General features: G+C 43.1%; 1 protein-coding gene across 1 annotated transcript in view; it reads right to left on the bottom strand.

Annotated features, from left to right (window-relative positions):
• mapk8ip3 (mitogen-activated protein kinase 8 interacting protein 3) overlaps positions 1 to 13,751 on the bottom strand; it is a 183,946-nt gene that overhangs the window by 35,913 nt on the left and 134,282 nt on the right. Inside the window, exons 17-18 of the mRNA XM_048609668.1 lie at positions 13,493 to 13,649; positions 5,805 to 5,990 (exon numbers count right to left, since the gene is read on the bottom strand). Coding sequence (XP_048465625.1) covers positions 5,805 to 5,990; positions 13,493 to 13,649 — 343 coding nt within the window. The remainder of the gene's footprint in view (positions 1 to 5,804; positions 5,991 to 13,492; positions 13,650 to 13,751) is intronic.

Below are 13,751 nucleotides of genomic sequence, written 5' to 3'. Positions count from 1 at the left end.
GTTCTGAGGAAGGGTCACCGGACCCGAAACGTTAACCATGTTTGCTCCTCCACTGATGCTGCCAGACCTGCTGAGCTTTTCCAGCAACTTTGTTTTTGAGCCTTTCTAACCCCTTGCTTAACAAAAACCCTAACCCTATCCACCTCTGCCTTCGAAATATTCATGGAGTCTGCTTCCTCTGCATTTTCAGGAAGGGTTTCAAACTCTCTCAACCCTCTTTGAAAGCAATATTCTCCTTACCTCTGTCTTAAATGGGTGATCTCTTATTTTGAAACAGTGATCCCCACCTAGTTTTAGATTTTCCCACAAAAGGAAACTTTTTTTCCATTGTCACCTTGCCAAGACACCTCAGGATTGTATGTACTTCAGTCAAGTCACTTCTTATTCTCATCATTGTTAGGGCAGTACTCCAACACTGGTTTTGTTGTCACTAATTGTTAGTTTTTTTTTTTTTTTTAATTTATTCATTTGCCAGTTATGGGTATCGCTGGCACCAGCATTTCTTGTCCATTCCTAGTTGCCCTTGAGAAGATGGTGGTGAGCTGCCCTCTTCAACACTGGAGTCCACCTGCTGTGGGTTAACCCACAATGCCTTTAGGGAGAGAATTCCAGGAATTTGATCCAGCAACAGCAGTGAAGGAAATGCAATATATTTCCAATTCAGGATGGTGAGTGGCTTGGGAGGGGAACTTGCAGGTGGTGGTGCTCCCATACATCTGCTGCCCTTGTCCCTCTTGATGGAAGAGTTCGTGGGTTTGGAAGGTACTGTCTGAGGATCTTTGGTGAATTTCTGCAGTGCATCTTATAGACGGTGCACACTGCTGCTACTGAGCGTCGGTGCTGGAGAAAGTGGGTGCTTGTGGATGCAGTGGCAAACAAGCGGGCTGCTTTGTCCTGGATGGTGTCAAGCTTCGAGTGTTGTTGGAGCTGCACTCATCCAGGCAAGTGGGGGGTATTCCATCACATTCCTGACTTGTGCCTTGTACATGGTGGACAGGCTTTAGGGAGTCAGGAGGTGTATCACTGACCACAGTATTCCTGCTCTTTTAGCCACTGTGTTTATGTGGCGAGTCCAGTTGTGTTTCAGGTCAATGATAAACCCCAGGATGTTGACAGCGGAGGTTCAATGATGGTAACAGCACTGAATGTCAAAGGATGGTGGTTCCTGAGAAAGCAGCTTTGCGTTTTGTCCCCTAAAATGACTGCACGTCCTCATCTGTGAGCTTGTGTTAAAGGCTCACAATCTGAAGGTAAATTAGAAAGTTCACAAGTCCAACAATTTATTACATTGCCTTCAAATCAGTGGCTCGCTGCTTCTCTGCTACTTTTCTCATTTTGTCAGGATCCAGGTGAAGCCTTTTCCCTGTTATTAAATGACCTATATACACAGGACATCAGGCATCTTCAATTGTAGTTTTGCCTTTTTCAGCTTCATCTGGTTAGGTCTCTCTCTCTCTAGGAGTCACACCTGATAGTGATTGTGGTCTCCATTGGCTTCTTCCATTGTGTCTCCACATTCACCGATCATTCACAATAGCTTTCACTCTGTAAAGATCATTGGTTATCACGAGCTCGTCGGTTGCAATACTCACCTGGAGCAATGGAAACGCCAAACAGCATATACCATGCTCTGTATCTCCCAAATAATATCCAGAGTGTTAGAAAACTGATACTTTCATCCAGCTTCATGTGCCAACCTCTGCATCGAGAGATATAGGGCTTTGCCTTGGCAGGTTGTGGAAAAATTTCTTCAATGGTCGGTGTTAGATTGAGAGATCTCTAAGGTTTTATTGAGATCGTCTTAATTTTCTGGGTAGTTTCCCTGCTCCCACGCTGCTATTCCAGCCTGTAGGAGTTGTCACTTTCTTCACTACTCTCTTCTTTTCCAGCTCCTCTACTTTGTCTTTCAGGTCAGATCCGAGGGCAGGTGGAATCCTACTTGACAGGTGTTGAATGGGTCCCTGAATTTCATTCACTTCAAGAGGGCATTCACCAGGAAAACATCTTTATATTCTTCTCGGATCCGTTGAGCAGTCAATAGCTTTTGTGGCCTGAATCACACGGTCAATCTATTCTGGGGCAGTTGAGGATATCAATTCTGGTTTGACTGGCTTCAGCTATGTGGAGTGGACTTTGCTTAATGTCTATCTGCAAATTCAGATCTTCATTTGTCCCGTTAATTTGGACTCTGGCCCAACATTTCCTCTTGGCACGTGTATTGCTTCATCATACAGTCGGTCTCTTGTGTGTGTGTCAGTTTCAGTCCACCATCTTGAGCCGATTGGCACAGGCCTATGATGCTCATGCTAAGCACCAGCATCTGACACTTCACATTCACCTAGTGCTCGTGTTGTGAAATCATCATTACGCCATCACAAACCAATCACCTTTAGACCTGACAACGCCGACCTGTTTTATGATAAGAATTTATTATTATTGGTTAGCATCATCAGCTAATATCTCTGCTGCTAATATCTCACCTTTACAGGCTTGCCTAGCCATTTTTATGAGCTAAACATTTCCGCACAAACTGATTCAATTTCTCATAGTTAGGGTCCTGCTTTCCCCACGCTGGACATGCTTCCTTCTCCTTTGTGTGGTGTCCTTCACAACACTTACATATTACAGTCTGACCCTGATCTTTCTGTTGGTCTTTCTTCAAATATTATTCTCCATTTTTCCTAATCTGTTGTTTTCGTTCAGCTTGCAGCATCTTTCAGAATGATGCCAAGCCGCGTCTGTTCTCCAGTCAAGGCACTCTTGCTAATGATTGCCAATCTCAGAGTTCCTGTACATGTTGACAACTTACTTTCAAGAAAGCTTTCTCTTCTCTCAGCAGACATGCTTTCACAGCAGGATCTCTTAAATCTAAGAGAATCCTATCTCTGATAAGGTCATCTTTGAGTTGTCCAGATTGTCAGGATTAAATAGATGCATCAGTACGGTCATATACTGATCAACAGCCACTCGTGTTCTCCTTCTCTTCCCCCGAACTCTGATATTAAGCAAATAATGTTCATACATAACATTAATATGAAGTTCAAAGCATACCTTTAACATTTTCAAAATTTCTGCAGCATGACCTCATGGTTCCTCAGTGAGATCCAGGCTGCAATACAGCTGGAGGAACTCTTTTCCCCAACACTGATAATAGCAAGCTCCCTATTCTAATTTGTTCAGTCTTTTTATTTAATTCTGTAGCTTCCAATTATTTGCCAACATGTCTCATACCTCCTTTCATTTCCACCGCAGCAGGAACCGGAAAAATGCATAGCCACTCTGACTTGACAAGTACTTGAAACTGCAGAGCCCATTTTTAAAAAAATTCTTTGCTATTTCTTTCAGTAACTGGCTCTCTTACATGTATTTTGTGAATTCAACACATCTTCAGCTATACCATTCCTGACACTATGTATCAAGTAACGTCTTTTAAATGACTTCAACAAAATGCACCCAAAAGGCAAACAACTCGGTAGAAGCTACATGGCTATGAGTAGCCAGCCCATGCTCAAAGTACAAATACATTTCTCCAAACAGTGTCCCTCAGGAAACTCAATATGCTGCTCCACCTTCCTATCTTTCCATCCAAGGGAAACCTGTAATACGCCAAGCAACCCTTTCTTCCCACAGCATCCTGTCCCATAATATGGGATTGTTAACTGACTTGATATGCACTTGCCAGCAGCCAGATGGTTAAGGAACACTGGCTCTTAAAATCAGCCTTCCTCAGAAGGAGTGTCATACACACCCAAAAGAATGTCAAAGAATCCCTACAGTGCAGATAGAGGCCATTCAGCCCATTGATTCTGCTGCAAAGAGTGGACAGCATGGCCGAGTACAGACTAACAGATTAGAACAGTTCTGCATCTTTTGCACACTGCTAAAATATTGCACTCATCAAATATCAGAATAAGACAATGTGCTGTTCATATCTTTGAGGTTCTGGTACAGAGTATTGCAAGACTGGACAGCTGATTGGTATCTTGATCACAAAGGTTAATGCATACAATCTGTAGCACAACTGATGTTTCTGCCAGTTCAGTTTAACGAGAACGCCACACTAGAAATGCCACATCACAAAGTTTATGCTATAAAGTCAACAGGCTGTTCCCATGCATTGTTAATTTTGATTTGCTCAAAGTGCTTAAATTTGGCTGGGTGTCAGCAACAATAGCTGAACTTTGTCTTCTGAATTCGGTTTCTCAAACATTGGAGGATATAAACAGAAGACAAAATCAACATGCTTCACTAAAGATGGGGACAAAAACCTCTAGACACTGTTTATGTAATTTAGAAACATTCTGCCAGAGCAGACAAGTGGAAGGAAGACATCATCACACTCTGGTTAACTGACAATCTAACTAGTATGAGAATGGGAACACTCTCAATCTCATTCCTGGATCCCCCAAGTGTGCGTGCACTCTTCCCATCTTTGATGGGAATGTTCAGTCTCTCAGTCCACATCCCAGAACTTGTAATCAGTGTGCTCCTATGATGCTGCTTGGCCTGCTGTGTTCATCCAGCTCTGCACCTTGTTGTCTCGGATTCTCCAGCATCTGCAGTTCCTACTATCTCCGAGGAGTCTCCCTGTTCACTTTCAGCATCTATTTGGGAAAACCTTTGCTCTACTGGGCACTTTAACATGAATATAGGAAGTCCCCGAGTCTGCTCTCCTAGGAATTTGATAAGTACACTCCAGAGACTGTCAGTATTCTGAGGAAATGTCCTCCTTTGCTGGTCAGTCAGTCGTGAATACAACAAAGTTCATGACCTTTCCAATATCACAGAACCAGATGAGGTGTCTCAGCAGCCCGTTGTTTGAAATAAATATGGGAAAACATTCTTGATTTGATTTATTATTGTCACATGTACCTAGGTACAGTGAAAAGTTTTGTTTTGCGTGCAGTACAGGAAGACCATTACCATACTAAGTGCCTTATGGTAATAGAACAGAGCGAGTAATATAATGTTACGGCTGCAGAGAAGGTGCATAGAGAGTGAGATCAACATTAAGTTTGAAATTTGAGAGGTCCATTCAGAAGTCTAATAACAGCAGGGGAAGAAGTTGTTTTTGAACCTGATGGTTTGTGTGTTTAAAAATATTTAGCCAGTGCCACAGTTGATGAGAGAAGGTAACAAGTCTCTCAGTGCCAGTTCCCAGGAGGCTCCTCTCTCAGCTGATACTCAAAAAATGTACTGAGTAAGAGTAGGATTAGGAAACACAAAGGACACAGTTAAAGTTCAATTGGCTAAATCACAGATAGGGGTGGGAGCTCTGTGCTCATAATTTACCACACAGACTTGGAAAAGCCACTGAACATGAAACAGAGGAAAGCTGAAGGGAATTCAATCCTCAGCACATCGCCCTCAATAATATCGAGTGTTGATGCCACAGGGTGTCAACTGGCCATTGCTGGCAAGGCCAGCTTTTATTGCCCTGAGACGGTGATGATGGATGTTTTTGTTAAACTGCTAAAAAGGAACGTGGCATTGTGGTTTGATAAAATAGATTGGTTTGGTAGTAGCTCAGATCAAAGGGCAGGTAAGGGTCATCCACAGGAGGCCAGGCCAGATAAAAGACGACAACTTCCCCTCCCTGAAGGGCATTGGTGAACCAGTCTGGTTTATATTTGGACCAGTTTTTAATGGTCACTTTTACTGATATCAATGACTCATTTCCAGACATTCCTTAAAAAAGACTTCAAATTGCTTTGTGAAGCAACATTGAATCTAAGAAATCTATCACTAACAGGAGAATTAAAAAAAAGTAAAAAGAAAAATATTTTAATGATGTTGTTACCCACTTTGTCCTTTGTCAGATGTTGGGGTGTCACTTCTAGATGTGCTGTTGCTCCGGGGCACATTGCATCGCGTTGCACATCCTACCAGGGTGATTCCTGCTAGTACCCCTTCAGTTCCACTGGAATCATCCGGATTCAAGTCTCCCTCTAAAAATATCTCTCCGGCCGGATAGTCATTCTCGTTCGCAGCTGATACAAAAAGAAAAGGAAGAGTCTCACCGTGTTGTAGCGATGGCAATGTTTTTAAAAGAACCTATCAGACAGCATCCAATAGTCAGGAGGCTTTCAAACGATTGACAGTTCGTTTCCTTTCCCAGTTAAAAAAATTCAACTTCAACAATTTCAAAAGTTAGACGTCAACACGGCTAATCACTTAGAAAATGTGAGATTTCAAAAGACGTAGTCATCCCAAACTGATTCACAGTCGTTGAGCAGTGGGCATGCTCAGAACGGAGGCCTCTCCTTAGTTGTAGCTTACCTGCCCCCCTCTAATTCAACCATATCAGGGGGGTACATGGTTTAGATGCACATTATGGGTTCCCTCATGCTATACTAACAGTGCTGTACTGAAAACCAGCAAGAGGAGGATGCTTTGAGTGGAGTTTCATCTATAAAATATTGACAGGTCATGGATTCTAATTGGCATCCTGATGTGAACTGCCTTCCCAAGAACATCCAACCTGGAATTTCAGCCAGCCCATTTGTGGGGGAACAGCGTTGTTTTTTTTGGGGGTGGGGGTGGGTGAGAGTGTGAGGGAGAAGGATGCGAGGAGAAGCTGAGCAGAGGGAGCAAAGTCAACAGCTTGGAATATTGAAGCAGAACCAAAAAGGAGAACTCGGGCCTCTTCTGACTCCATGGTGAACTACGTATCAAAATAAAACATGATCTGTTTCTCAGCAGCTTCCAGCAGTCTCTTTAATGACCACCATTTAGCTCGTGGTACACCCCTCTCCTTTCTTTGTTCATTGGTATCAGAATCTTGAAACATGGATCCAATAACCTAGGATCCTGTTCAAACACTTGGAAGCCTCTGACGTTTTGGAGTAGATCTGTAGCTCGGGTTGTGGGTGTTGAGGTTGGTTGGCTCGCCGAGCTGGTTTGTTGTTTTGTAGATGTTTCGTTACCGTGCTTGGTAATATCCTCAGTGCAGCCTCTGATGAAGCGTCGGTGTGTTTTCCCGCCTGGTTTTTAAACTCTGGCGCCCGTTGAGATGGATTGCCTCACTTCCAGGTTTCCTTCGTAGTGGAATGTATATGGGGTCGTGCTCAATGTGTTTATTAATAGCATGCTTCGTGGAGCACCATGCTTCCAGGAATTCTCGTGCTTGTCTCTGCCTAGCCTGTCCCAGGATCTTGGTGTTGTCCCAGTCGAAGTGGTGGTTCTCCTTGTCCATGTGGATTGAGATGAGTGAGTATTGGTCGTGTCTTTTTGCAGCCAGTTGGTGTTCATGTACCCTTGTTGTTAGTTTCCTTCCTGTTTGTCCGATGTAGTGTTTCTCGCTGTCTCTGTGAGAGAGAACTCGACCCCATATACATTCCACTATGAAGGAAACCCGCAAGTGAGGCAATCCATCTCAACGGACCCCAGGGTTTAAAAACCAGGCGGGAAAACACACCGACGCTTCATCAGAGGTTGCACTGAGGATGTTACCCAGCACGGTAACGAAACGTTTGCGGAACAAGAAACCAGCTCGCCGAGCCAAACAACCTCAACTTGGAAGCCTTTATGCATTCCTGGAAAGGACTGGCCACCCAAGATCATTCCCCATAAAAATCACATCCCAATCCTTTCGATCTCACTCAAATTGGGTGCAACAGGGAATATTATGCTCCCCACCACTACCCACCCGGTGTGTACTCCTAGCTTAAAGTTGCATTCTTACAACACCAGTGGGACACTTCAGGTTTGTGTACCAGTCAAACTGGCAGCATTGAGTTTGTCCGAGTGTGTTAACATTAAATTCCCCTTCAAGCTGATACACTGTGAACAATGGATTATCAGAAGGTCCAAATTTATCCAATTAGTTCTCCTAAGAGCCATTACAGAGACAAGTATGACATTCGTTTATACTGAGTGTAGGACAGCAACAGCAGACAGTAGGCTAGCCCTGTAGTCGCAGGGTGCATGCCAGAAAGAAGTCTTGCCATACAGGCAGTGCAGAGGAGGTTCACTAGACCAATACAGGGAGGACAAGACTGTTAGTATTGACAGGCCCAGTAGAACCAGTGTCTAGAAGGATGAAGGCGAATCCAATTGAAACATATTAAATTCTAACACAGCTGGATGGACTAGATACAGGGAAATGTGTCGCCAGGTTAGACAGTCTAGAACCAAATGGTCACAGTCTCAAAATTTGGGGTAGATCATTTAGGGCTAAGATGAGGAAAACTTTCTTCACTCAAAGTAACGAGCCTGTGGAATTCCCTAACACAGAAGGCTGTGGAGGCCATGTCACTGAATATATTCAAGAAGTTAGTAAGCCTTCAGATTTTAAAAGGTTGCAAGGTATATGGGGAGAAAGCGTTTAGAAAGAGGATCAGACATGATCATATTGCATGGCGGAGCAGGCTCGAAGGCCTGAATGGCCTACTCCTGCTCCTAGTGTCTACGTCTACGTCTATGTCTAACACATTGCACGCACCAACCCACATTACAGAAAGGAAGCTCTTTTATAGAGTCATGCCAAGATTTTAACAAGAGCCAGGAAAATTTCTAACTCAGGTTATCCTGTAACCTATCTCTGACAGAGAGATGCAATCCCCAATCCATCAGCCTGGGCTGGCCTTGCTCATAATAATCCAAACTGCCATCCAGCCCTATTCCATGTACATGCATCTAGGTTGAAGAGCACCATTGTCTGTATTCTGAGCATTGGAAATTGAACAGCTGTTATATTTCATCCCTAAAGACACCTCTGCAACATCCAGTAGTGTCCACCTTCAGAAAAGGCTATTGCTCAAAACACCTACCACCAGTGCCAGACAGGATTGTGCTGACAAGGGGCCCCGTGTAATGCCTATTGCCCAGATACAAAGACCAGAGAAAAAATAGGGCAGGTGATATTATTGAATCTCAAACTAGAAGGCAAAGTATATAACTAGAAATGAACAATTTTGTCATTAAAAAAGTTTTGTTGAAGCTTTTCATCATGTACTCATCAGGACAATTTGCAAGAATACCAATTCAAATTAAAAACGAACATTTAGACTGCGTAAATGGAGAGTGCCAATTGGTTGGCAAGTGGACTGCAGTTGGGAAGTAGATTCTGCAGGAGTCTGCTTGCTAACCAAGCAGTACTTTCCTCATATAGAAATAAAACTGTTGGTTTTCCTCTTGAATTGGTATTCTTGCAAATGGTCCTGATGAGTACAAGATGAAAGGCTGTGACAAAATGTGTCTTTTCTTCAGCAATGCTCGAGCACTGTCCTACCAAACAAATCCTTTGCTCGATAACAGGTTTACTCACAGAATGCAGAATTACATACCTTTACATCCTGTCTACAAGTGCCTCTTCAGTTTAGAAAACAGAAGAAAACAAAAAGGAGCTAAATTAAATGAAATTAAGCCAAGTAGCCCTTAGAAGAATCACTGTGACACAAGATAAAACTCCAAATGAACTTACTAAATCAAATTAATATTTAGTTTCCTGGAATGATCATATCCCTTTTATAAGTGCTGTACATATTCAATTAAACAATGCCCACTACCTGTATCTTAACAACGCAATTAACATTCCATTAACAGAGGAGAACAGCCCTTTCTATTGACCTGAGATTTCACAAGACTCCTTTTTGCAGAGAAAATTCCTGAAGTACACATTCAAAAGAGGTGAGAGGGCATTCCCAGGAATACTTCCTCTATTTCTTAACATTGTAGACACGGGGGATTTGCACATCGTGGCATCCTAAGGAGTGAGCAATGGGCTGGCACCATGACCTTGGAGGGACTAAGGTGGTGGTTAATCTACAACATCTTGAGGCTTTGCAACAGTAGTCAGGATGACTGGAGTCAGGCAGCCAAGCCAGCAGCTACACTCCACCTTTCTCCATTCTTCACCAGTATGTGGTTTTACCAAGAAACAGGATTGTCCTGACAGTGCAACCAAGTGTCATTAATGCAGTAAGGCTGGGTACAGTCAGGCATGTTATACCCTCAATGCACTACAGCTCTCCATTGCCTTGTCTTCCAGGTTAGTTGGTTCCATTGTGAACAAGCATGTTGTTTTTTGTAGGAAGAGTTCACAATCCCATCACTTTTTTAAATTCACTCATTGGGTGTTGGTGTCGCTGGCTGGGCCTGCATTTATTGCACATTTCTCGTTGCCCTTGAGAAGGTGGTGGTGAGCTACCTTCTTGAACCACCACAGTCCACGTGCTGTAGGTTGACCCACACAATGCCATTAGAGGGGAAGTTTCAGGATTTTGACCCAGCAACAGTGAAGGAACAGCGATATATTTCCAAGTCAGGATGGTGAGTGGCTTGGAGGGCAACTTGAAGTTGGTGGTATTCCCATGTATCTGCTGCCCTGGTCCTGCTGGATGGAAGCGGTCTTGAGTTTGGAAGGTGCTATCTGAAGATCTTTGGTGACTTTCTGCAGTGCATCTTGTAGGTAAGTACACACTGCTACTACTGAGCTTTGGTTGTGGGAGAAGTGGATGCTTGTGAAGATGGTGCCCAGCCAAGAACTTGAGAATGTCCTCACTTATTCCAGGGCAAAGGCAAGTGGAGCCTATGGGATTCTCAGGGATATAGTTATGCAAAAACAAAATTGCTCCATGACATGGCTATGCAGCTCCTATGTCCACCAGCAAAACAATTACCAACATGGTTAATTTCTTGCAATACCATGGAACACACTCTGAACATAAAGCCTCCCACACTAGCCACACACACACACACACACACACACACACAATGATTTGCCCACTCCAGGTGACAAATTGTAAACAAAAAAATTCTTGAAATGCCTGACACACGTGTGATCAAGTCCTTACTGATGGGTTGCATTTATTAAACCTGGAAATGTCACTGGGTGACCGGAAATAAAACTGATGTTAGATGTATTTCAACCTTAGTTATGTAACTGGCATCAGTAAACAGAGAAGCGCAGAAAATAGGAACAGAAGTTGTCCATTCAGCCCTTCAAGTGTACTCTGCCTTTCAATATGAAGATGGCTCATCATCCAACTCAGTATCTGGTTCTCTTTCTTCCCAAATCCTTTAGCCCTATGAACTCCCTATGAACTGTATCTAACTCCTTCTCGACAACATTCAATGTTTTGGCCTCAACCGCTTCTTGTGGCAGAGGATTCCACAGACTCCCCGCTCTTTGGGTGAAGAAATTTCTCCTCATCTCAGTCCTAAATCACCCAACCTGTATCCTCAGACTGTGACCCCTGGCTCTGGAGTAAAGGCATATAGTCCAAATATTGTGCGTCAGTGGCCCTAGTCAAAGAATTGAGCTAGGGAAACAGAAATCTCAATCCTTGTTCATGATAAATCTTGATACAGAGATGGACAATTAAGGAATCCTGCTAAATTTCTTGCAATTCAATCTTTTAAGGCAATCAGTCTCGAAACTAACCTGAATAGACAGATCCGTCCAACTGCAGTGATGATTGGCAGACAATATATTATGCTCAAACTATTCTGCAAACACAGTGTAATTTGAATATTGTTTATTTTCACAGTGTTTTAGTTTGACAGCATCCCTTTTTTAACTCACTGGTGAGATGTGGGCATTGCTGGCTTGCCAGTATTTACTGCCTGTCTCTAGATGCCCTTGAACTGAGAGGCTTGCCTGGCCTTTTCAGAGGGCAGTTGAGAGTCAACCACATTGCAGTTGGTATGGAGTCACATGGAGGCCAGATCAGGTTAGGATGGCACACTTCCTTCCTTAAAGGACATTAGTGAGCCAGATGGGTTTTTCCAACAATTAACAAGTTTCATAGTCATCAGTAGACTCTTAATTCCAGATATCTTATTGAATTCAAATTCCACCATCTGCCGCGGCAGGATTTGAACCTGGAACCCCAGAACATTAGCTGAGTTTCTGGATTAATAGTCTAGCGGTAATAGCACTGGGCCATCACTTCCGTTAAATCCCACTCCCAACTGCCGAGCTAACAGAGCAAATAAATGTCTGAACAACACACACTGCTGCTCTGAACTAAAGACAGACTTGCATTTAGATAGTGCTTTTCATAAGTGCTGGATGACTGCAAATGCTTCACAACCAACAGACAGCAAGCTCCCACAAACAGCGGTGTGATAGTTACCGGGGATTTTATTTTTTGGATGTGATGTTTATTGAAGGATTTATACTTGGACAATACTTGGTTTTTCTTCAAAATAGTTTCGTGCGAACTTTTACACCCACCCTACTGGACAGACGGGACCTCGGTTCACAAAGTGGTATCACCGCTAGACTATTAATCCAGAGATCCAGGTAATGTTCTGGGGTTCCAGGTTCAAATCCCAGCTTGGCAGTAGATGGTTGAAACTGAATTCAACTTAAAAAAAAAAAAAAAAAAAATCTGAAATTAGAAGTCTATTGATGACCATGAATCCATTGTCAATTGTCAGGAAAAACCCATCTGGTTCACTAATGTCCTTCAGGGAAAGAAATCTGTCAAAGTCATACAGCACTGAAACAGATCCTTTGGCCCAACTTGTCCATGCTGACCAGGTACCCCAAACTAAACTTGTCCCATTTGCCTGCATTTGGCCCATATCCCTCTAAACCTTTCCTAACCATGTACCGTCCAAATGCCTTTTTAAATGTTGTAATTGTAGCCACGTCTGCCACTTCCTCTGGCAGTTTGTTCCATATATGCATGACCTTCTGTATGAAAAAGTTACCTGTCAGGTCCCATTTAAATCTTTCCCCTCTCATCATAAAATTATGCCTTCTATTTTGAGCTCTTCATCCTTACTTGGTCTGGTGTCCACGTAACTCCAGACCCACAGCCATGTGGTTAATTCTTAATTGCCCTTGGGGCATTTTAGGGACGGGCAATAAATGCTGTCCTGGCCAATAACGCCCACATTCAGCGAACGAATAATGAAAAAAAAAATGAAAGACAGCACTCCCCTCTTCGGCTAAAAGTAACGCAGAGGGAGCAGGTCCTCGTCACCCCTTGACAGCAATGGCAATGATTAAAACTTATTTTTTTTTTTTTTTAAATATAATATTACAATATTAAAATGAACTAAATGCAGAAATGAGGGGAAATGTTTTCCTCCAGAGAGTGGTGGACCTGCTGAAATCTCTGCCGCAGAAAGTGGTTGAGGGCAAAACACTGACTATTTACAAGGAGGAGTTAGATTTAGTTCTTGGTACTGAAGGGATGAAAGGGTACAGGGAGAAACCAGGAACAGGGGATTGAGTTGGATAATCAGTCACGATTGTACTGAATGGCAGAGCAGGCTTGAAGGACTGAATGGCATACTCCTCCTCCTATTTTCTATGTTCTTACGAAACAAATAGGCTCAAACATTTGGCTTTATGCATGATAATCTCTAAAGACTTTAGTTATAACTCTAAGTTCTAAAACCAGCTGCGAAATATTTTGCCTGTACACAATCCATAACAAATTATATGGAAACAGAATGCCAACAGTATCTTACTGTAGCTATCCCAACTGGACAGGCCTATCATTGCAGAGTAGCTATTCAGTACAGTACTCACCCGGGACACTGGTGATACACAGCACATGGGCATTGCACACAATAAACTGATCCATTATGGTGCCAGGCTGGTTGGCATCAATGATGACAATTTTACTGGTGGAGTGTGTGCTGGTGCAGATCCACACACGGCTCGAGACATCCTCTGCACTGGGAATCTGGAGGGAAGAATCACAAAAAAAGTCAAAGAACTGACCGAGCACAGGACAAACTCAGACAGAGACAGACAGAGACAGACAGAGACAGACAGAGACAGACAG

The sequence above is a fragment of the Rhincodon typus genome, chromosome 21 (genome assembly GCF_021869965.1).
Source record: "Rhincodon typus isolate 14 chromosome 21, sRhiTyp1.1, whole genome shotgun sequence".
Taxonomy (NCBI): Eukaryota; Metazoa; Chordata; class Chondrichthyes; order Orectolobiformes; family Rhincodontidae; genus Rhincodon; species Rhincodon typus.
Note: the sequence above shows the minus strand (reverse complement) of the source record. Positions and strands in the feature narration are given on the sequence as shown.